Source organism: Dama dama, chromosome 6, assembly GCF_033118175.1.
Source record: "Dama dama isolate Ldn47 chromosome 6, ASM3311817v1, whole genome shotgun sequence".
NCBI lineage: Eukaryota > Metazoa > Chordata > Mammalia > Artiodactyla > Cervidae > Dama > Dama dama.
Genome location: NC_083686.1, coordinates 14,872,647 through 14,896,482, shown reverse-complemented (window position 1 = coordinate 14,896,482; position 23,836 = coordinate 14,872,647). Strand labels below are relative to the sequence as shown.

At 42.1% G+C, this 23,836-nt stretch overlaps 1 protein-coding gene across 5 annotated transcripts in view; it reads left to right on the top strand.

The window, feature by feature from the left end:
* AFF1 (ALF transcription elongation factor 1) overlaps window positions 1-23,836 on the top strand; it is a 192,990-nt gene that overhangs the window by 148,495 nt on the left and 20,659 nt on the right. For all 5 annotated transcript variants that reach the window (XM_061145563.1, XM_061145566.1, XM_061145562.1 and 2 more), the window contains 4 exons: window positions 9,813-9,867; window positions 9,985-10,022; window positions 12,795-12,951; window positions 18,004-18,948. In XM_061145563.1, the coding sequence (XP_061001546.1) occupies window positions 9,813-9,867; window positions 9,985-10,022; window positions 12,795-12,951; window positions 18,004-18,948 (1,195 nt within the window). The remainder of the gene's footprint in view (window positions 1-9,812; window positions 9,868-9,984; window positions 10,023-12,794; window positions 12,952-18,003; window positions 18,949-23,836) is intronic.

Here is a 23,836-nt window from a genome sequence, read left to right as displayed (position 1 = left end):
CTTGCAAAAGTGGAGTGGTGCTTATAAAAGTGGGGAACAGAAGACCTGGTACTGGAGAATAAGCTGTGGAGAGTCTGTGTTAACTTTTAACATCTGTCCAGACTTGGGGGCAGTAGCCAGGTGGTAGAAGAATGTAGGTGTGACAGAAATGTCTTGAATCCGTTACTTTTAATCTCTGTATTTGAAACGCTAGTTAGCTGTCAAGTGATGAATTCGTTCTACCACGCACCACTGGGGAGGGATTAGCTAGGAATCCAATGCTATTTGCTCCCGAGTTTAGAGGAGGGGATGTTGATTTAAGGGCTCCTAGCTTTGGAATTCTCTGCCTTTCTAAGACTTAGGTCTGTTGAGTTCTCAGGGCACAGTACAAAGTATTTTCTTTTTCTGTACAGCTGTTAATGCCCTTTGGGCTTCCCAGGTGGCTCAGTGATAAAGAATCTCCCTGCCAAGCAGGAGACATGGGTGCAGTCCCTGGGTCAGGAAGATCCCATGGAGGAGGGCATGGCAACCCACTCCAGTATTCGTGCCTGGAGTATCCCCATGGAAAGAGGAGCCTGGTGGGCTACAGTCCATGGGGTCACAAAGAGTTGGCTATGACTTAATAACAACAGCACCATTATTTCCTTCATGTGTGTGATCGTGGATAGTACATTCAGACACAGTTTCCTAGTGCCAGTGCTTTTGCCAGCCTCTCAAAAGGGATAACGTGCTAATGTTTTAGAAACCATACAGCAGTTGATGGGCATTGTTGTGACTGACTTGCTTCTCCTTCCCACCCTCTACCTCCCCCCACATTGCCAAGTCCTGACTAGATGGTGCCCTCCTTTATGTTTGTTTTTGCTGCAGAAATCATCAGTTAGAACAGTGAGCAATTACAGCAATTTGAAAATATAATTTTTAAATATATTTATTTATGACTGTGCTGGGTCTTTATAGCTGCACAGCATGTGGGATCTTCCAGGATCCAGGGATCAGACCCGTGTCTCCTGCATTAGCAGGTAGATTCTTTACCACTGAGTCACCAGGGAAGCCCAGCAATTTGAAATTTTTATCACTTTCTTGGAACATCTCTTTTCACATGAGGGGAAGCATTTGAACCTGAAGACTGGGGTTGGGATTGTCCTGGAAGTTCAATCGGGGTTCACTGGTGGCTCAGATGGTAAAGTATGCATCTGCCAATGCAGGAGACCCAGGGTTCAATCCCTGGGTTTGGAAGATCCCCTGGAGAAAGGAATGGCAACCCATTCCAGTATTCTGGCCTGAAAAATTCCATGGACAGAGGAGCCTGGCATGCCACTGTCCATAAAGTCCCAAAGAGACACAACTGAGCGACTAACACTTTCACTTATATATGTGTGTGTGTGTGTGTATATATGTAAAACTGAATCACTTTGCTGAACAGCAGAAATTAACACAACATTATAAGTCAGCTGAACTTCAGTTAACAAAAAAGTTTGTGCTTTATGAAGGTGTCTCACCTGAGATCTTTATTTCAGTTGACAGCTCTGACTTAAAGGGCTATTTGCTGATAAATGTTTGGAAGAAGTATTAATAGTAGAAGTTACCCTAAGGGGCTAAACTTATAAATTATTTGTCCTTGTGAGTATACCCCTGTCCCTTATTCACAGTTCATCAGCTCTTTTGAAAACAAGGAACATATATTTGTGCTGGTCAGTGATACATTTGTACGTCTACCTAAACCTTCAGCTTCGCAGAATGGAAATAAAGAGCTTTTCATTAATAATAATAATTCTTGGTTCTCAAATATCTGGCATTGCTAGAAAAAGAAGCACTCTGTTTTTATTCCCAACTGAATAAGTAATTGTGAATCCAGAGTTACTGGTATTCATAATTATTTTAGTGACCTAGATATAGAAGAAAATGTTCTGTTTTTCAAGAGAAAAAAGTAGAGGTATTAAATGAAAGAGAATAAGGAATATAGCTTTTTTTCTTTTCTTTTTTTTTTTTAATGAGTTACTATTAGCCATGCTGTGGAAGATGTGAGAATTTATAATACTGGGTACTGAAAATTTTCGTGCTTGGGTGAAAGCAAACAAGTGGTCATTCTGAACAGTGTTTGAAAAATTTGCTTATTTCAGAATTACAGTTACCGGAACACATAAATCAATATTTGGAAAATGATAAAACTCCCAAATGCAGAAGCACCTCCTTTCATGGTAGAATTACAGTCTTTTGGAATAGTCGATTTAAGTCTTGGATTTCTGGCTTTAGTAGACCATATTCTAGGATCTCATGCAGGACAATATTTAACTTAACATTGTATGCAAATTTATGCTAGGGACTTGCATAATATTGAAGGGATATTCTGGTGAAGCCATGAAATGACACACATATATGTATTTTTATATTAACTTTTTGGCTGTGCTGGGTCTTCATTGCTGTGCATGGGCTTCTCATTGCAATGGCTTCTCTTGTTTCAGAGCACAGGCTGTAGGCACATGGGCTTTATTTATTTTTTTTTTTTGCTTCTTTTTTTTTTTTAATTTATTTTTTTTTATTAGTTGGAGGCTAATTACTTCAGCACATGGGCTTTAGTAGTTGTGGCATGTGGGCCAGTTGCCCCAAGGCATGTGGACTCCTCTCCGACCAGTTATTGAACCTGTGTCCCCTGATTTGGCAGATGGATTCTTAACCACTGGACTACCAGGGAAGTCCAAAGCATCTTTTAAATAATTATAAAAAATACTGCTAAAGTGCTGGACAATCATCTCCAAACTATTCCCCTTGGATCTATATATATTTCTCAAATGATGGCTTTGAACTATTCTGGGAGCACCCCTTTATGATAATATATACTTGGTCTTAGACCAAAGGTCAAATGAAATGGACAAGAAGAATAAGTTTATCAAGTGCCTGTTGTACAGTAGGTGTTACGTAAATAAGTTTGTTTATGTTATGCATAAGAAAAATCATTCTCATTCTTTAACATGCTTTGACCCCAATTATATAAATATTATTCTCTGGGCTTGGTGCCAGGCAATTTGGAGATGCTTCCAAAAGTTGCCTCCATTCATCCATTCAGTACTTAATTCTTAAACACATGCTGTGTGGCTGGTGCTTGGGGAAACAGTAGCCAATAAGATAAAGCCCTTGTCTTCCATGCCTTGTAACTAAATGCAGGTGGCATATAATACAAACTAGGTGATGTGATAGGGACAGGCTTGAGGAGGCATTTGGGGTGGTGATGGTGTTGATACTTCTGGGAGGCTCAGGAAAGTGTCTCAGAGAAGGTGGCATTTGATCTGGAACCTGAATGGTGAGAGGGAGGCAGATAATACTTGCCACCTTAAAAGGGGCTTGATGGGCTGCAGGCTCTGAAGGCATTTGAAAACCAAGGAAATCAACCCTGAATGTTGACTGAAGGAATGATGCTGAGGGAAAAGACCCTGATGCTGGGTGAGATTGATGGCAAAAGGAGAAGGGGCCAGCAGAGGATGAGGTTGCTAGATAGCCTCACTGACTCAATGGACATGACTTTGAGCAAACCAGAAGAGAGCGGAGGACAGAAGAGCCAGGCGTGCTACAGTCCATGGAGTTGCAAAGAGTCAGACATGGCTGAGTGACTGAGCAGTAACAATTCTTATTGAAAGTGACTCAGTTCAGTTCAGTCCCTCAGTCGTGTCTGACTCTTTGCAACCCCATGGATTGCAGCACACCAGGCTTCCCTGTCCATCACCAGTTCCCGGAGCTTGCTCAGGCTCATGTTCATTGAGTCAGTGATGCCATCTAACCACCCCATCCTCTGTCATCCCCTTCTCCTGCCTTCAATCTTTCCTAGCATCAGGGTCTTTTTCAATGAGTCAGCTCTTCGCATCAGATGGCCAAAGTATTGGAGTTTCAGTTTCATCATCAGTCCTTCCAGTGAACACTCAGGACTGATTTCCTTTAGGATGGACTGGTTGGATCTCCAAGGGACTCTCAAGAGTCTTCTCCAACACCACAATTCAAAAGCATCAATTCTTCAGCACTCAGCTTTTGTTATAGTCCAACTCTCACATCCATACGTGACTACTGGAAAAAGCATAGCTTTGACTAGACAGTCCTTTGTCAGCAGAGTAATGTCTCTGCTTTTTTAATGTGCTGTCTAGGGTCTAGTGGAAGTGACTACTCTGAAGTAATTATTTGCATATGGAAGACATGACTTCAAGGGTGTCCTTAAGGGACTGTTTAAGTCTTATTTTTAATCATACTGCTAATTTACTCGAGTAAGTGACCCCAGAGTTTGCCTACTCAGCCACCCTGCAGAGGCCTCCAAGGCCTTCCATAACCTATAACCTACCTCTTCACCTCCTCCTGTATGCGCCCCCAACACCCCAAACTCACACACATACTTCCCACTCTGGCCACACTGGCCTTGTTCCTGTTTTCTGTGTCCTAATCACCCTCCCCCATTTCTTGCACTGTGTTCCCTCCACCTTTCAGTTCCCTCCTTGGATGTCATCCCTTTATCAGTACAGTCTTCCCTAACTAATCTGATGTAGAAGAACAACCCATGCCCATCTTTCTCTTTCATGCTTTTCTTCCCTCTGCAGCCTTGTTATACATTGAGAAAGAATGTAGCTTGGTTACTTACCTGCCTCCCCTGGGCTCTGAGTGCACAAGACAGGGATTTTTGTCTGCTTAGAGTTGTATCCATGAAGTCCAGAGCAGGGCCTGGCACATAGTAAATACTCAGTAAATATAGAAGGAAAAAACATTGCACATAAACTTGATTAAATACCTATAAGCAATGTTTAATAGAATATCATTTTCAGTAATCATTTTTCTAGATTTTGTTTCCAGTTGCCTAGTATGTTATCTTGTACTAGTATCTTATTTATCATACTTAATGACTTAATCTTATTTATTAACTTCAGTGGGTTTCCCTGGTGGCTCAGACGGTAAAGAATCTGCTTGCAATACAGACCTGGGTTTGATCCCTGGATTGGGAAGATCCCCTGGAGAAGGGAATGGCTACGCACTCCAGTATTCTTGCCTGGAGAATCCCATGGGTGGAAGAACATATCTGGCTGTGGTCTATAGGGTCACAGAGAATCGGACATGATGGAGCTATTAACACACACAGACTCTGACTTCTCCCTCATTTATACCCTTGTGATTTTTCTCATATCCTTGTTTGACTTCAGAAAATCTTCACTTCATCTGTGGAGTTTAAATAATCTTTCACACCTCTAGCTATAATTCTTGCCTTGTTAACCTTAAGGTCACATACTATAGTGAATCCTGTATCCAGTCACTTTTCCCTGTTAGCCCACCATCTCCCATAGACGACGGTCTCTTCATAAACTTGAATTCTGCCAATTACTGTCACCATTTGGAGAGTCTCCCCTTTTATATTGTGTCACAGTGTCTTAGGGGCTCCACTTTTTCATTTTTTAAAAATTTATGGTATGTGGAGCCCTCTAAATAACTTGTCACCTCCCATCACCTGCTGCACATAGCATTTGCAGTCCTTATTTCTGCACGTCACCAAAAAAGAAATCAAATCCTGATGTAATTTTAACATTTGGGCAATATGAGAATCGTGCAGGTTTACACGTTCTCACATGCTCATTAGTGGTTTTTGAAAAGTACGTATCACTTCATTTGCCATTGTGGGCACACCTCATGCCAGGGTTGTGACTTATTAATCGCAAGCAACTACTTTGAGCTTGCCTCCACTTGCTCTTTTCCAAATCAAAGGTATGGCCCGATCATAGGAAATGTTAAGCCAAGAAATCAGTGTACTGAAAGAGTTTGGGGTTCTGAATTAAGATGTTACAGCGTATTGGCAGTTGAAGCTTTGGGTAAGCCTAGTACTAAGGGATAGTAAAAGAATAAAGGCTTGTCTGGTGTGTCTTCACACAGTAACCAGCAGGCTCTGAGCTGCTGAAGCATGCCTGCTGGAACCTGTATGCAGCTCTTTCAGCTTTGTAGAACAGCTGTCTGAGGAATGCATTTGTACAAAGGGGTTTGAGGATTGTTTGTAACCCTTCAGTAAGAAGTTTACGTAACCGATCATGTAAAATGTGGTTAAACCTACATGGTAGTTCAAAGAGTCACTTTACCTGAGCATTTGCTTTCTTTTGAACAGTACCAGGCCTGGCCATATGGTTCCATATGCTTTGAAATAACTTTTTTTTTTTACCCCCCTTGAAGTTTGGAAATGAAATTCGTTATTTGACCAGTTTAAATAGTATGTAAACCAGTCCATCCTAAAGGAAAATCAGTCCTGAATATTCATTGAAAGGACTGAAGCTGAAACTCCCATACTTTGGCCACCTGATGCAAAGAACTGACTCATTTGAATAGACCCTGATGCTGGGAAAGATTGAAGGCAGGAGGAGAATAGTGTATTCATTTTACTCCAGCAGTATAGTTCTTACTTTCTTTTAAACTTGAGTCTTTCTCTCAGTGGCTTCTGGCACTTCGTTTTCATTCCCTCAGTTAGGTTTTTTAACGACTGTCCTATGTTGGCCAGAGCTAGGAGATGGCATCCAATGAAATGGCTTTTGCATGCCAGCTCCAGCATATAACCAACTTCATGATTTTAGGCAAGTTAGGTGACTATTCTGAGCTGTTTCCTCATCCGTTAGGATGTGAGGGGGTGATCAGAGCCAGCCCATGGGGATGTGCATAGAATCAGTGGAAGTTCAGATCACAGAAAGGACACAGCTATGTGGTACTGTTACTTAATCAGCAAAAGGGAAGCTGTTCATTCAACCAGTTTCTTAGGCTGCCTACCAAGTTCTAGATAAAATATGAAGGCGAAAATGACTTGATCCTACCTCAGAAAAGCTTACAGTTCAGTATGGCCCTCGGGTCTTAACGTTTCTTAACTTAGGTTTATTAGTATGAAGGAGACTAGATCTAAGAGGTTTGCTTGTCTTTTAGTTGGTGCAAAGGTGCTCACACAGATGTGCTGTAATTTGTCATCTTTACATTCAAAGACCAGTCTATTGCATATATCAATATAGTCTATGAAGCATAGTATAGTAATTTATCTTATATGAATATCCTAAAACATAACTGGTATGGTAATTTAGTGATATGCATGGCCTCAAATTCAGGTATTTGTGGCACAAGTAGGGGAGTTTAGCAACTGATCCCTTTAAACATAACACCTTTACCTGTCCTCAAGTAACATTTTTTCCCAACTATGTAGATTCTTTTTTAAAAAATTATAATGGCATTGATGTTTAATTTTCTATATTAACAAACCTTAGTCATGTTTTTTAACTAACCTTTTTTCTTTTTAGAGATGCAATATATGTTTGTTATCCGAAATTTGAGAAAAATATCTCTTCCCCCACTACTGATTTATATTGAGCTACCCTTTGCTAATGATAGAATAAACCTTGGTTTCTGGAAGATTCTATGGCTACTGTTGGCTCAGTTGCAAGACATAATACATTATGTCTGCTGACTCTTGTGTCAAATAAATTATGCCCATGAATTTTGATTAAGTGAAATGTTTGATTGACCATTAAGTTTGTTCAGGCTTTCCTGTAAGATGGCATGGACAACCCAAAGGAACTTTTTGGCCAACCTAATACCATGTGTAAATCCTTAGTACATCCTACGTAAGTGTTTGGTTTTGTTTGACATTATTGGTTTCTTCTCTCTCTTTTTTTTCTTTTTTGAGTTAATGCTTCTTTGGAGGTATCTTCAGCAGTCTTTTTTACAGGTCACTATTGGTCAGCCCTTTCGGTCTTGAATAACCTGCAGGCCTATTTTGTTATCATCTGCCTACCTAATGCTCTGAAGAGGAGAAGGATCTAGGACAGCATTTTTATAGTCCCTTTTTATTCCCTCAGAGCAGGCAGAGTAGAAGTCAGAACAAGTCCTTTCTGAGTTAACTGCACATACAGTATCTTATATACTGTCTGACTTGAGAGTATATACGCACAGAAGCTCAGCATTCAGTAGCTAAGCAAACAAAGTTTTTAGTTAGTCCTCTGCTTGCAACAGGAAGTGTGGTTGGATTACATGATCATTGATGTTTCAGGAAATTAAGGCAAATCAGCTTTATACAAAACAAACCCAATGACTGGGAAACAAAGAGGTCCATTTACTGTGGTTTTGTTGTTGCTGGTTTATATTGAATATACTTTGCCAGGTTGTTTTTTTTTTTCCCTAGTTGTATTATATCTAATATTTCTTCCAAAGATATATCTTTTTTTTTTTAATTAATTTTTTTATTGAAGGATAGTTGCTTTACAGAAAGATGTATCTTTTGTCTTCTGCTTGTGTATATCCCAGCCAGGCTGTTTTTAAAGCAGTGAACCTGTTGAGTGACTTTTTCTTGTACATCATTATGATTGCTGCTGCCAAGTTCTGCATCTGAAGGCTGTGTCTTCTAGCCTTGCTAAAATAGGAGTTTAGCTTCTACTTGGTAAATATTGGGCTTCCCAGGTGGTAGGAGATTCAGAAGACTCAGGTTCGATCCCTGGGTTGGGAAGATCCCCTGGAGGAGGAAATGGCAACCCACTTCAGTATTCTTGCCTGGAGAAACCCATGGACAGAGGAACCTAGCGGGCTACAGTCTGAAGGATTGCAAAGAGTCGGACACAGCCGAACACACATAGATAAATATTGAGCAAGGTCTACGTTTACAAGTGGCTAACAGTTTTCATTTTTTGTGAAGAAATTTATCACAAGATGTTTTTTAGTGCATTTGAAGTGATTTTTTTTTTTTTTAACCATAGATTCCCCAAAAAATAATGCCTGCTTACTTCAGTGGTAGGTTAGTGACTGAACAATTGAGTTTGCAATAAAAATTGTTGATAAGAATATTGAAGAGGTATTTTTAGAAGCACTGAAGGATTGTAACTTCTATATAATTTGCTTTTTGGAACATCACTAATACTCCCTATTTTTTCCCCCCGTTTCACTTGCAACATTTCCTCAAATAGTCATGCTTGTAAATTTTGGGGAAGTGGGAGGGAACAATTATTGATTTATTCCTTTGATGTTGGATATCTCCATGGAGGAGGTAAAGAAGAGGAGGGGTAGGGAAGAGACTAAGATCAGAATAAACATGTACAGATTGGAAAATGTTTGCTTTTAATATTTAGGTTCATCATAAACCTGAATGCCTAGAGATAAGTCTTAATATAACTTTGAGGACATGAACTGAGTTTCTTTCATAATTTCTACCTGAATGATAGCAGTAAGGTTAATAATTTTTTAGACAGCAATCCTATTTGCATTACTACTGCTTTGTCCACTGATTAGTGTTCAAGCAGACAGAAGAAGAGGTTTGTGTGTGTGTAAAAAAGTTCAATGTTAATAATGTCTTTTGGACAAAGATGTAATGTAACTGGTGACAGTTGCCTCAATAAGCTTCATCTTTTTCTGTATTTATTAAATTTATATAGTACTTTTAAATTAATAATATTATTTAATAATGTATTTAATGAAAAGTATTATTAGAATAATATAATACATAAGTATTAATTGATAATAGTACTTCTGGCACTGTTTTTGTTTGTTTTCTTTGTGTGGACCTGGGAACTTAAGTCTCGGGGCTGGTAACAAGCCCCTTGTAGAACTTGTAGTTCTGCTTTTAATGCTCTGAATGTGGAAACATTCAGCTTTGAAATGATAAGGAGCTTGGACTGAACAAGTTTCTGTGTTTAAATTGGAAAACTTAACATTTCCACGAAAATGAAGCATTTGGTGAATTTAAAAAAGTTATACCTGTCCCACTCCCTCTTGTTTCATTAAGCACTTTTTCCTGTTTATATGTGAAAAAGCGTTTTTGGACATTATTTTAAATTCTGCAATGTCTCTGCCCCTGCTTGTTCCAGCATGCTCAAAGATGACCTTCAGCTCAGTGACAGTGAGGACAGTGACAGCGATCAAGTAAGTTCTGTACACCCCGTGATACCAAGAGTCCTTTAATCCTCAGTATTTCAGAGCCACTTACCCTGTTTTTTTGTTCTTTTCCTGGTCCTTCTTCCCCTTACTATGAATGCCTAGACCTCAGAGAAGCCTCCTTTCGCACCTGCACCTCCAAGGTACTGTGTTCTGGTTTCTCCCCATCTACACGGAATGTTTGCTTTTTCATACCAAATGGGGAAATTAGTCTCATTTAGTACTCTCATAGCATCTTCATGGGAGGAGACGGAAGATCACAGGAAAAAGAAAGGCCCTGTTTAATATTGTGGAAGCTTAAGTCAGCCCTAGAGAGGTTGTTTATAAAAGAGAAAGAGTCCCTGTGTCCACCTGAATCTTTAGTTGGCTCTGTATGTTTAAAATTTGAGCCTTTAAAATAAGCTTCAATCACTTCCATCAGTATTATGTAACCAGCATTTGAGAAGTTATATTGAAGAGCCCAGTGTTTTTATGAAAGGGAGAGGTTTACTCTGTCTTCAAAACTAAAGCCAAATTATTTCTAGAAGTTGTTTTCCATAGTCCCTGTCTTTGCAGTTGTGTTGATTTTCCAATTGCTTTAGGTGATTTTTAAAAATGAACTGCAGTACATTTTAGTGTGAGAAAATGGCACCGTTTTCACTTTTTAAACAGCTAACCGTATTTTAGAAAATGTAATGCTTTCATTGCTGAAAATGGAAATTTTCTGAACTACCTTTGTTTACCATCTCCTTTGGTACTGAATTTAATGATTTAATATGCCAGTACCTGTCCTCCATGGACAGAGCGTTCAGCTACCCTGGAGCTGTGTTAGTCCCTTGAGAGGTGGTCATCCATTTTGAGACAAGCTCACTGCTGAAAACCTCTCATCCAGCTGAGTTTTCCTGTTAATGTGGGGGAATTTCACTTAATTATGTGAGATCTTAAGGATTCATAAACTCTGCTTATTTATAGCTCATTTTGTTCAGTCATTTCTCATGGCTTGTAACAACTTAGAAAATATGACAAAGTAACCTAACTTTGTCATAGGAGTGGAGGAGGGGGGAAAAAGAGGGGAAAAAAAATCCCTGCAAAGTGGAGGATACATTAGAGGCAGGAAAAATATTGAAAGTGTATCTCTTTCTGACTCTCACTCACTGAAGCTACTACAAATTTGATAGGAGAAAATTCTGTTTTTATATAGTGTTTGTTTAAAAATCACCTCAACTAGTGACTTTATTACTGTCTAATAATTTTTCATTATTCTAATATAGTTATTTAATACATTGGTTATTTTGAAACTGTTTTGGGTAGATTTGGAGGCTTTCACAATTGTAGTTATTAACTGCCTTGGCTAATTCCATCTGGGCCAAGGCTTTAAGATATACTTTGCCATTCTTTGTGTGTCCAGCAGTGTGATCACTATGTTTTCTCAGAGGCCTAGAGTTTTTGCCCTGTTCTGAAAACTTAACAGTTGTTATTCTCTCTGATATTCAGCTGATATTTGGGGATGATCCTAGACTTCTCATAAAGAAGGCCCATTTTATCATCTCCCCAAGAAGTGTGAGTGGATTATCACTTTCCAAAGGAACCCCATTTGTATTCAGCAGCCTCTGGCTACTCTGCAGTTCTCATATCGAGAATGCAGGGACACTTCAATGGATTGGCTGTTCTTTTATAAGTCAACTTCTTTGGGTTTTATATTGCAGGCCTCAGCAAACTTAAAAGGTCAGAAAGTCAAGGTTTTAGGCTTTGTAGGCCATAAAGCCTGTGCTGCAACTCTTCAGCTCTGCTTTTGTAGTACAGAAGCAGACCCGGACGATGCAGAAAATAAGGGGTGTGGATGTATTGCAATAAAACTTTATTTAGAAAAGCAGGCAGCCAGCTTGGGCCATGGTTTGTCAACACCTAATCTGGAGCAGCTGGCATCTTGAAGTTTACATAGCTCGCAGTGTTCTTCAGAAAAATCCCCCAGGCTTTTGTTAGGCAGTTATCTGGTGAGCTGTTTCAAGGGTTTTCACTGATTTTTGAGCCACCATGGATAGGCCTTGCTGTCAATTGGGTATCATGGTCATGCTTTGTAGTATTGCAAGGTAATCTTTTTTTTTTTTTTTTTTAACTTTTTACTTTGTATTGGGGTATAACTGATTAACAGCTGTGATAGTTTCAGGTGACAGCAGAGGGACTCAGCCTTACATGTATGTGTCTCCATTCTCCCCCAAACTCTGCTCCCATCCAGGCCGCCACATAACATTGAGCAGATTTCCATGTGCTACACAGTAGGTCTTTGTTGGTTACCCCCACTTTCTTTTTTGGATAGAGCATTAGTTTTTGTTAAGCCTTCCCTGATAGCTCGCTCTGGGTCGGGAAGATCCGCTGGAGAAGGGATAGGCTATCCACTCCAGTAATCTTGGGCTTCCCTTGTAGCTCCGCTGGTAAAGAATATGCCTGCAATGCAGGATACCTGGGTTTGATCCCTGGGTTGGAAAGATCCCCTGGAGGAGGGAAAGGCTACCCACTCCAGTATTCTGGCCTGGAGAATTCCATGGACTGTATAGTCCATGGGGTCATAACGAGTCGGACACGACTGAGCGACTCACTTAGTTTTTATTATGTTGGTTGTTTTGGTTTTTTTTTTTTTAGCTTTTAAAAAATTTAAAAAACTTTTTATGTCGTAGTGGGATATAGCCAATAACTTGTGACAGTTTCAGGTGGACGGCACAGGGACCAGCCCTACATACACCTGTATACATTCTCTCCTCCGCCATCCAGGCTGCCTCATGACATTGAGCATTGTTCCGTGCGCTACACAGGAGGAGGACCTGCAGGGTTCTCTAGTTCTTTCGAGTAGCAGAAGAGCGGGCAAAGAGCGGAGTGAGTAAAGAGGGAAGGAATCTGCCTCGCCTGGGTCTCTGATTGCCTCTGTCGCTTCCCCGCAGCGCTCCGCCGGCGCTGCCAGCAGCCGCGGCCTCAGCACATTCCAGCAGCGCCGAGTCGGAGAGCACCAGCGACTCCGACAGCTCCTCGGACTCGGAGAGCGAGAGCAGCTCCAGCGACAGCGAGGAGAACGAGCCCCGAGAAGCCCCGGCTCCCGAGGTACCGGGGGCGCCGTCGACCTCGGGGCTGGAAGCCCGGTGCCGCCCCGTCCCATCCCCCGGGGCGGCGCCTTCCTGCTTCGCGCAGTCGGCTGTTTGTGTTTACTTGCTCACCAGGCATCTGATGGTGGAGTTTGGGGGGCGAGGTCTTCTCCCTCCTGGTTGAAAAGGATGGGTCCTTCCGTGTGGCTGCCAGAAGCCGTTCTGAAAAGAAACTCACTGAGAACATGTACACCCCCTTTTCTTTTCCCTTCTTTTGAGAACTGAAGACTCTGTTTTCAGTAGGCAGCTATTTTCATATTAATGAGAAAGCGTTTTGAAATTTCAGGAATGCATGAATTCAATCAAAAGGAGACAGCCTGTTTTAGCAAACAGGAACAGTGAACTAGAAAGAAGCCATCAGAGGTTCTATTTTTGAATCACTAAAAGCCTGTGCATTAAATGGATGGCAAAGTAGTTTTACCAGAGCCGTCTTTCTTGGTCCCTCTGCCCCAAGTTGCCTATCCGCCACCTTCCGGAGGTATTGTAAAGATAAACAGAGGAGACTGAAAAATCTCAGGCACTAAATTTATCTGGAGGATATATGCTATTTACTGGATTGCTGAGTACAAGAAATGTAGTAACAGTAAGAGTTGCCCAGTCTTCTTCTAAACTTAGTGGAGCAGTGAAAAATGTTTGCACGGGAAGGCATTGTTAGTGACCCAGACCCACTTGTATAGAGAAAAGTGTTCTGTGTATTTCAGGTAGGAATCCCAGGGAATGAGACTTCCTGATTAAACAAGTGTTGAAGTTTTCAGTATTTGTCTCTGCTGTTAAGAAAACAAGGCCACTGCATTAGTGCATTAACTAAATACATCTGGAGATGGTGTCCTGGCTGAAGAACTCTGTCTGAGGGCAAGGGAGGATGAGGAAGTAACTGAGTATCATTTTGTTGTTGTTGTTAGATACCAGTTTATGTCTGGCATAGGTTACGCGCTCAGTAAATATTTTTGGAGTGAATAAACATAGATCAGCATTAGTTGCACTTGAAGTGCCTTGCAGATTTTAGAAGCTACTCTGTATTTCTGGGGGCTGGTCTCTCCTGAGACGCTAGTTGCTGTTGAAGTAATTTTCCTATGCCCCAGGGGGAAAATTACTGAATATTCTCTACAGAGAAACTATGTGCTTGTTCACAAGGTCTTTGCTTTAGATCTCACCTTATTCACGAAGGAAAATCTACATGCTTGTTTGGTTACTATGATAAGTGAGAGAATCCAATTAAATCATAAAATTCGATCAAAATAAAATGGAAATAGCACAGATTTGACTGAATAATTGAAACTCGTAAGAAAAATTTAATCAGGCATTTGTATTAACAAAACATTGGGTTGGCCTAAAAATTGGGTTTTTCTGTACCACCTGATGGAAAAATCTGAACAAACTTTCCGGCCAACTCAATGGTTGTATCTTACTGCTCAAGAGGTTATTGAATAGAATAGATTTAGAGACTCTTCAATGGAAAATGATGTTCCCATTCTACTTTACTTTTTTAAAAATCACTTTTCTAAATAGGCTCATATTTTACATTTCTGTTACTGTGCAAACTTAGACTTCAGTATGGTTTTGTTGGTTACATGCCAAGGCTTGGCCTCCTCAGACCTGTTTTTGTCTTTGTCTAGGTTTTAAACCTTTAATTTTCCCCAAAGTTATTTAACAACCTTTCTTTCCTTTTAAAATAAATACCTGCATTATTGTAAAACTGAGTTAGTCGAGCACTACATGAATTCCATAATAGCCTGTAGTTACTAGTTTTAACTTTCTCACTCTATGTTTTATTTTTAATGCTGAGAAGTTCACTTCTTAAAAGTCTCTATTTAAAATTCATTTGACGAAGTCATCCCGCGATCTTATGAGATAGGAAATGTTATATGTGTGCCAACAGGCTGCTTGTGAACTTGGGGGAAAGCCACTTGGAGTCTCAGCTTTATAGTGAGTCAGCCTGTAAACCTCAGCTTTTCAGAATATATGGGACGCATCAACCTTTCACTGCTTAAGTACAGTTCAGGGAAAAATGACTCCTATTCTCAGTTATTCAAGCATCTGCTTAGTTTTCTAATCTAATTCTTTCTAATCCAGTGCTTTGGTAGTAAACTACCACAGTTGATTATCTGCTAAGCTCTTGATACTTTCTTCATAAATTATGTGATATAACCATGAATCCTAGAAGGTTGGGAGTTTTCTTTTCACCTATAAGGAAGTATTAGCACTAAGATTGAAACCCATAGCCATTTAACTGGGAAGCCTTTTATTTTTACAACACCATGCATCTTCTCTCTGTTGTGTTTTTTTTTTTTTTTTCCTTCTAAGTCTTGGAGTTGTACTCCCTCACAACAACTATGTTGTTTTACAAAAACAGTGGATATATGTTGTACATAGCTCAGAGCTTTTCTTTCAGAATAATTCATCCTAAAATAAATGAAATTTGCATCTTGAGAAGTGAGAAGTAAAGAGACATACAGCCAGACGTTTATTAAAAGGCTCATATGTTTTTGCACCTCCTCTGTGCAGTGTTTGGGTTGATCCCGCCTTAGGAGATTGGGGGTGGGGCATGAAGAAAGGCTGAGGAAAATCAAAAGTCCAAACCTTGATCATGTCTAGTTTCCATCAGTCCCTTATGTAAAACCTGCCCCCATCTCAGCACTCAAATAATACCTAGCCTTAAAGGAATTCTGTCCATTTTACGTGGTCATAGTAAGTATACCAAAAGGATCACCCCACCCCTTCCCCTTGTCTGGACATACTCAGTTCTGCCCTGCAATTGGGCCATAGGCCTCCCTTCTGGCCATTTTTAGGACCACAGTGGAAGAAAATGTGTTTTATTTCTGTATCCAGGACATTCCTTTAGGGACTACTAAATGTATCTTAAACTGCCCTGTTTGGGGTTGGGGGAGGGGAGCAGATGTTATTTATACCAGGAATGACCTTCCCTTTTGGTTCATGTATAAACACTCCTCCAGAGAGCAAGAGGGTCCCTTGCTGTGGTGGGCTTGTCAGCATAGCCCTGATGAGGGTTCCCTGTACCTTTCCTGAGAGACAGTTTGAAGGATTTGGCTCCTTCCCAGTGGAGCCAAAGTCTTTGCAAGAAATAGTGTCTGACAAGTAGACGCTGGGTGTGAATCTTTTCTCTACCCTAAACAACCATCCTGTCTTGTTAGAATATTGAGTGCAGTTTTAAATCGTGTGGGACTTTGTTAGGGTAGCTTTTCCTTCTTCCCTCCCTCCTTGCTCTGAAATTCAAATGAGAGCATGGGGGATAGGGTTGGTATAAGTGGAGGGAGATACAAAGAAGATACATTGTCTTAAGCAGGAAAACAACAACAAAATTCTGTAGCCCTCTTTCCTTAGTTCCTCTAAGTTCTCTTTTACTACCATCATACTAAGCCCAAACTAGCTACTGGACCATTTTATTACCTAAATTTTTTTCCTGGCCCCAAAGCCTTTACATTATATCTACATTTCTTAGACATGTTATATGTGTGTGTGTGTGTGTGTGTTTTGAGTTGAATCGTTTGGGATATCCCACTTGGAAAAATTGTTAGCAGCAGTCTTCCCTATAAAATATCATCCACTTACTGGAGTGATCGCCTTATCCATAATCTAATCAGTTAAATCCCACGTGAGATATCTTTCAGTTAACTTCCCGGAGTATTGTGGAAATAATTTAGTCATTCATACAAACCACCTGTCAGAATGGATCTTAAGAAAAACATGCAGCATGCCAGTGATACACTGCCCTTTAAAAAGAAAGTAATCGTTACTCTGTTAACACATGAATATTTTCCCAAAGAACATAAAATTTACAGGTACAGTAATATACCAGTGTCCATGGAATTCTCCAGGCAAGAATACTGGAGTGGGTTGCCATTCCCTTCTCCAGGGGATCTTCCCAACCTAGGGATCGAACTCAGGTCTCCCGCATTACAGGCAGATTCTTTACCACTCGAGCTACCCAGGAAGCCCCAAGATACCAGTAGAAGTGCCGAAATAAATATCTCATGTACACCACTGTGTGCAAGACGTAAAAGTAGAATTTGGAAATAAAGTCGTCCTTATCATTCCTTTAATGAGATCTAATAGCCCAGTCGGGGAGAGAGAGAATGTGATGCACCAATAGTCAGCAGCAAAGATTTCAACACTATATCTGCTGTTAGGATAACAGGAGAAGCCCGGGACTTTTGTTTATTCTCCTAGTGAGCTGCACAGATAATCAGTATGATCTCACTCTCTCAGTCGTGTGCTCTGGGGCCTCCCTGTGTTTCTTAGAAAAACAGGTGCTCGTTACAGACTACCTGTAACAAGAGGCTTCGTGTTTGATTTTTAAAGAATTCGTGGGGGGGGGGGGGGGGGCAGCGCTCATGGTTGACTAATGTGACCTCACTTAGTTGTTTTTACCCAGAAGTAAAATTTGAAATTCAGAAGACAGTATATCTGTGATAAACGATCATGTTTTAGTGTTTTTAAGTACATTGAGAAATCAAGTCTTGAAGAAAGTCGTTTTCGATTGATGAGTATGTCCAAAAAAAAAGGGATAAACCACGAAACCCATCCATAACCACTAACACTTAGTTTATTCATTTACCTTCTTCTGAAAATCCTTGATGAAAGGGTTCTTTTTACTCTTCATTCTTTCCTATCATTTCCTGATAGGATACTTCACAAGTCAAAATGAAAATTCTGTTTAAATTATACTGTAATTATCAGTGAAACAAAATCTTTATTACGCAGATTTCTCGGCAGTTGACAGTGGTCAGCACTGGTCAGTATCTAATGGTCTATTATTAGTCAGTGTCTGCTACAGCTGGAATTCCTGCAGCATGAACAATGGGAAGATTGTTTTAAGAGTTAATTGTTATAGGATTTAATCTGTAATTAGAGGGGGGATCAAAAGGGCCTGAATTCTTAGGTTTGGAATGGCTGCATCTCCCCGGGACAGTCCTATAGCACTGGGTGACTAACCCAGGGGAGCAGTATGTTACTGTTCAGCTAACCCTGTCTTCTTTTTCCTTGTTTGTAGCCCGAGCCTCCGACAACCAACAAATGGCAGCTGGACAACTGGCTGACCAAAGTCAGCCAGCCCGCGGTGCCGACCGAGGCCCCGGGTAGCACGGAGCCCCCGGCCAGACACCCGGACACTAAGGGCAAGGGCGGCGACAGCGCCACCGCGGGCCACGAGCGCCCAGAGTCCAAAGAGCCTCCCCCCAAAGGCTCCAGCAAAGCCCCCCGGGTCCCTTCCGAAGGCCCCCACGCGGGCAAGAGGAGCTGTCAGAAGTCCCCTGCCCAGCAGGAGCCCCCCCAGAGGCAAACCGTGGGAAGTAAACAGCCCAAAAAACCCATCAAGGCTTCCGCCCCCGACCACGCGGATGCGCCTGCGGAAGTGCGCGTCTGCCTGGAGGTGGAGAGAGAGCCCGGACTTCCTCCCCCGGCCTCCAAGGCCCAGCCCTCCAAAGACAAGCCCAAGGTGAAGACGAAAGGGCGGCCCCGCGCCGCAGACAGCCGGGAGCCCAAGCCGGCGGTGCCCGCCCCCAGCGACCGGAAGAAGCACCGCAGCGGCCCCCCGAAGGCGCCCCCGAAGGACGCGGCGCCAGAGGACCGGAGTCCCGAGCACTTTGCGCTCGTTCCCTTGACCCAGAGCCAGGGCCCTGTCCGCGGTGGCGGCAGCGGTGCTGGCGTCAGGACTAGTGGCTGCAGGCTGGCCGTGGTGGTCCAGGAGGACCGCCGCAAGGACAAACCCCCGGTGCCTTCGAGAGACACCAAGCTGCTCTCCCCGCTCAGGGACGCTCCGCTGCCGCAAAGCTTGGTGGTGAAGATCACTCTCGACCTCCTGTCTCGGATACCCCAGCCCCCAGGGAAGGGCAGCCGCCCAAAGAAACCGGAAGACAAACAGCCACCAGCAGGGAAGAAGCCAGATCCTGAGAAGAGAAGCTCAGAAAACGCCAGCAAGTTGGCCAAAAAGAGAAAGGTGAGTGTGCGAGACTAACCCTCCCCTCCAGCGTGGACCAGGCCTGCTGCACGCCAGGGGCAGTGCTTGGCGCTAGATTGTCTTTAGAAGTTTATGTTCACATAACCCTGAACTGTCTTAGAAGAGGCTGGAAATCTTTGGATTCCTTGTTGCTTTTGTGACTAGTACCAGTTAGTGTTTCACTGTAGATGAGTGTTAATAAATGTCCGATTACTTCAACAGGCTTCTAGTTTGAAATAAAGATGAGGCAGTCATTGAGAAGGACATACTGCTTTAGAATAATATAGCGTTAAGGGTATGTGTTTTATCTATTTGGACAACATTGGTATTTACCACCTGACCCACTAGGTTTTATTATTTTTATTTATGTTTTTGGGGCTGTTCTGGGTCTTTGTTGCTGCATGGGCTTTTCTCTAGTTACGGAGAGCAGGGTTCTTCTCTCTAGTTGTGGTGTGGGGGCTTCTCACTGTGGTGGCCTCTCTCATCGCAGAACATGAGCAGGAGGCGCACTGGCTCAGTAATTGCAGGCCCCAGGCTCTAAAGCACTGGCTCAGTAGCTGTGACGCATGGGCTCAGCTGCTCCGTGACACATGGAATCTTCCCAGAGCAGGGATCAAACCTGTGTTCCTTGGCATTGACAGGCCGCTTCTTAGCCTCTGTACTGCCAGGTAGGTACTGGCCCATTAGGTTTTCCTCTAGAAATTAAAACCTTATATGAAATGAAATGATGTACTGACAGAAGGGATGGACACTAAATTTTACTCCTGTGGTTTGATCTTTCAAATACTGATATTACGTCCATATTTTAACTCGTGGCAACATAATACCTCATTAATTTGAAACCACCATATTTGAGAATTTATGATCTCTGTTAATGACTTTTAATAATAAGCAGAGCATTGTGGAAAAAAGTTTTAGAGCTATTACAGAGATGGTTAGGGCATCTTTTTGAGTAATATAGGCTCTTATGGTGCATTGTGAAGTAGTCTGTCATTTAGCACAGCGTTTGGAAGCTTCACTTAAGGAATAAACGTAATAATAAAAGAAACAGTAACCTTTGCGTTATTTAAGACCCTCTTTACTTGGACATACGGTATTTTGAACAGTGTCCTTCAACCTTTATTCTGAATTACTGAGCTCTCGATGTCTTTTTTCACTGCTTCTGGGTGATGAGAGATTAGTGAATTCCCCTCTGCCCCAGTGACATTCCCAAACCAACCTACCCAAGATTCAGAATGAAAGGCACAAGAAGGGCCAACTCTTTCCTTCCGAGAAGGAATAAAAAGTTTAACACTCCTGAAGATACATAAAAAACTTCTCAGTTACGGAAGTTGAACTAAGAATAACAAGGACAGAAAGATCATGAAGCCTGCTGTCATGTCTGATTTGACTGATTACTCCATGAGGTTAAAAATATAACATGACTTTACCAAATAGTAAAGGGGACAGTTTCTCCAGCACCCTGTCCAATGAGCCGTGAAGGTGTGTATTACTACCGTAATTGCAGCGGGTGAGCCCAGTGGGGATGGGATCAAATGTGCAACTGGCAGTGCTGTTTCAGCTAGAAGCAGACATTTTCACGTGCCTGGTAGTTTTTTTTTTTTCCTTCTTTTTGGCTGTGCCGGGTCTTTGCTGTGTCGGAGGAGGTTTTTTTATGGTTGTGGCTTAGTTGCACCAAGGCACGTGGAATCTTATCTTGGTTCCTTGACCAGGGATCCAACCCATATCTCCTGCATCAGAAGGCATATTCTTAACCACTGGTCCACCAGGGAAGTCCCCTGATAACTTATAAAACAATGTGTTTATGTAAGAGGTGTGAAACTTTATGGAGAAGATTGTGATAGACCAGGCTAGGGAAATGGTGCCTACATCTAACATGCCCGAGAAAGCCTCAAAATGCACTCTTTTTACTTCCTCCTGGGAAGTCTTTTATCACCTGTCTCCCAGCTACCATAACCTTGGGTTGGCCAAAGAAGTCATTCAGTTTTTTTCCATTACACCTTATGGAAAAACACAAACGAACTTTTTGGCCAGCCCCAATATTATCTAGGCTCCATGGTTGACCTTCTGCCTCAATTCAAGTGGGGAGAAGTATTCGCTTCTAAAGCGCTTACTAACCAGATGGAAACTGGAGTCTCCCTGGACGGCTGTCAGCTCAGTCCACCCTCCAGCGCAAGTCTAGAAGCTCTGTCTGCAGCTCCTCCAAAGGAAGCCAGCTGTCCCTGTTGAGTCTCTGAACTGTGTCCTCTGAAAGCCATTTGCAACCCTTGGCTGAGCTCTGCTAGGGCAGCTCATTCATCTTCCTGTTCAAAGGATGGAGAAGTAATGACCCCCTCATCTTAGGCAAGTACATGCTTGCTTTAAAGCTTTGGCAAACAGCTGAGCAGTCTGGCCTTGGGAACGGCCTGCCTGTTTGCTCTGGGAGTGACAGGATCAGGATCTGAACCAGTGAGTCCAAACCCTGACTGCATGTCCCCATCTACTGGGAAGCCCTGAGTCCTGGTAGAGGGATGAGCATCACCCTGCACACTCCCCATTGGTGGTTTTCTTTTTTCCTTTTTGTTTTACTATTCCCCCCCCCCCTCCATTTTTTAAAATTTATTTTTAATTAGAGGATAAGCTTTACAATGTTGGGTTGGTTTCAGCCAAAGTATACACATGGCCCCTCCCTCTTAAACCTCCCTCCCACTCCCCTTGTATCTTCTAACTCCTCAGATTGGTGGTGGTGGTTTAATCACCAAGTCGTGTCCAACTCTTGTGACCCCATGGACTGTAGCCCGCCAGACTCCTCCGTCCATGGGATTCTCCAGGCAACAGTACTGGAGTGAGTTGCCATTTCCTTCTTAGGGCATCTTCCTGACCCGGGAATCAAACCTGGGTCACCTGCACTGTAGGCAGATTACTCCTCAGATTACCTAATGCCTAAGGCTCTGGAGCAGAAGCTTGTTACCAGGGCAGGATTGTACAAAGCTAGTGGTTGTGAACTGAGAAATCTCTCCAGTGTCGTGCGTTTAGACATCATGGATCTAGGAATTCCTGGTCTGAAGTACGTCACTAGTTAGAAACATTACTTAGGAGCCTTTAGACAAATATAAACAGCCGCCGACTGTGTAGTTACTTCATGATCAGAGAACCATGTGTCATTGGTTTTACTTCCTGCTGGATTCCAGCTGGTGTTAAGACTGAATGTCATACCCTCAGGTTCTCTCTGTGAAGGTCAGGCTCCCCCTTTCTTGTCAAGACCCTGACTCTGCTTGCTCAGGGCACCGTGGCTGCCACCCTTTGAGTGGGGCTGCTCCATGGGCAGCCCAGGTCTCTCTCTATCTTTTAATTTTAATTTATTTGGCTGCGCTAGGTCTTAAGTTTCAGTGTGTGGAATCTTTAGTTTCAGCACGTGGGGTCTAGTTTCCCAACCAGGAATTGAACCCCGGGCCCTTTGCATTGGAAGTACGGACCACTGGACCATCAGGAAAGCCCCACCCAGATCTCTTTTTAAGCTTGGGTGCTTTTTTCCATATTTGGATAGTGTCCATGTTCTTCATATCGAGTGTGAACACTAGAAAAAGCTCCATGAAGAAGTAGTGAGAGCAATTGAATAATGTACCTGCTACTTCCCATCCCTTTCTTGCCATGAAATTTAATAAGTATTTTCAGATTGTTAACAGATTCTGGAGGGGGCTTTCCCAGTGGCTCAGCAGTAGAGAATCTGCTGCCTGCAATGCAAGAGATGTGTGCAGGAGATGCGGGTTTGATCCCTAGTTTGGGGAGATCCCCTGGAGAAGGAAATGGCCGCCCACTCCAGTGTTCTTGCTTGGAGAATCCCATGGACAGAGGAACCTGGCAGGCTACAGTCCACAGGGTCACAGAGTTGGACACACACATACATACACACAACAGATCCTTGAAGCCATTTTAAACTCAAAAGTATTAGAAGATGATTGTAAGGAGTTAATGGTGGTTAACAGCTGTGATGAACCCATCGAATGTCGTACCTGTAGAAGTGTACCTGCATTCTTTTCTTCTTCTACTTTAAAGGAGTGGTTCGGGGACAATTCATGAGAAAAAGTAGAGAAAATCATGAGGGTAAATGGGCATGAACTTACATGGTCCTTACATAAACTACAGAATTTCTTCTACCTGATTACAGTTTAGAATTTAAACTAGAACTTATATTTTCTTTTATGTAATTTTTAAGCTTCCTGTTTTCCAGACTTGGAAGAGAAGTTGAAGTTTAGAGGCACAACACAGTATATAATCAAGGCAGTACAAAGGAAAGGATTCTAAAAGCACACCAAACATTCAGAGAGCTAAGCTTTTTGTAGATGTTGTTGTTCAGTTACAAGTGTGACTCTGTCCTTCATTACCTCTCATAGATAATCTCATTTAATTCATTCACCTTACGGAAGTCTTTCAAATAAAACTCCAGACTGTCTCAGCAGTCTCGTTTAGACAAATACCAGAACAGGGAGGTTACATTAGTTCAGGTCTTTCCCTTTTTCTAAATAATTGCTTTACTGACCAAGAAGGTTGGATGCTTTTAGAAGCACATTGGAAGCAGTGCATGGTTTATACGTGTTTTGAGGAAGGGGGAGGGAAATTATGGGATCTGGTGGGAAAATGTGCATTTTTATTGCTTGATGGTTGGTTCAGACCTTCCCTTCTATCCAAGATCTGCCTGTTTTCTCTTGGGTTGTTTCTCCAGATAGACATTCCCGGTTATTATCCTTCAAAATCAAGGGTTTGAAGTCATCCCTATAATTTCCTAAAACCACTTACATCTAATTTCTTCATGCCTGTTAGTTACCCTAAAAACATCACATAGAGAGCTGTATTAGGGCCAGTCTAATGCCTGTGTTTCCCTGATGAGAAAGAAGGGGAAAAGTGGGTA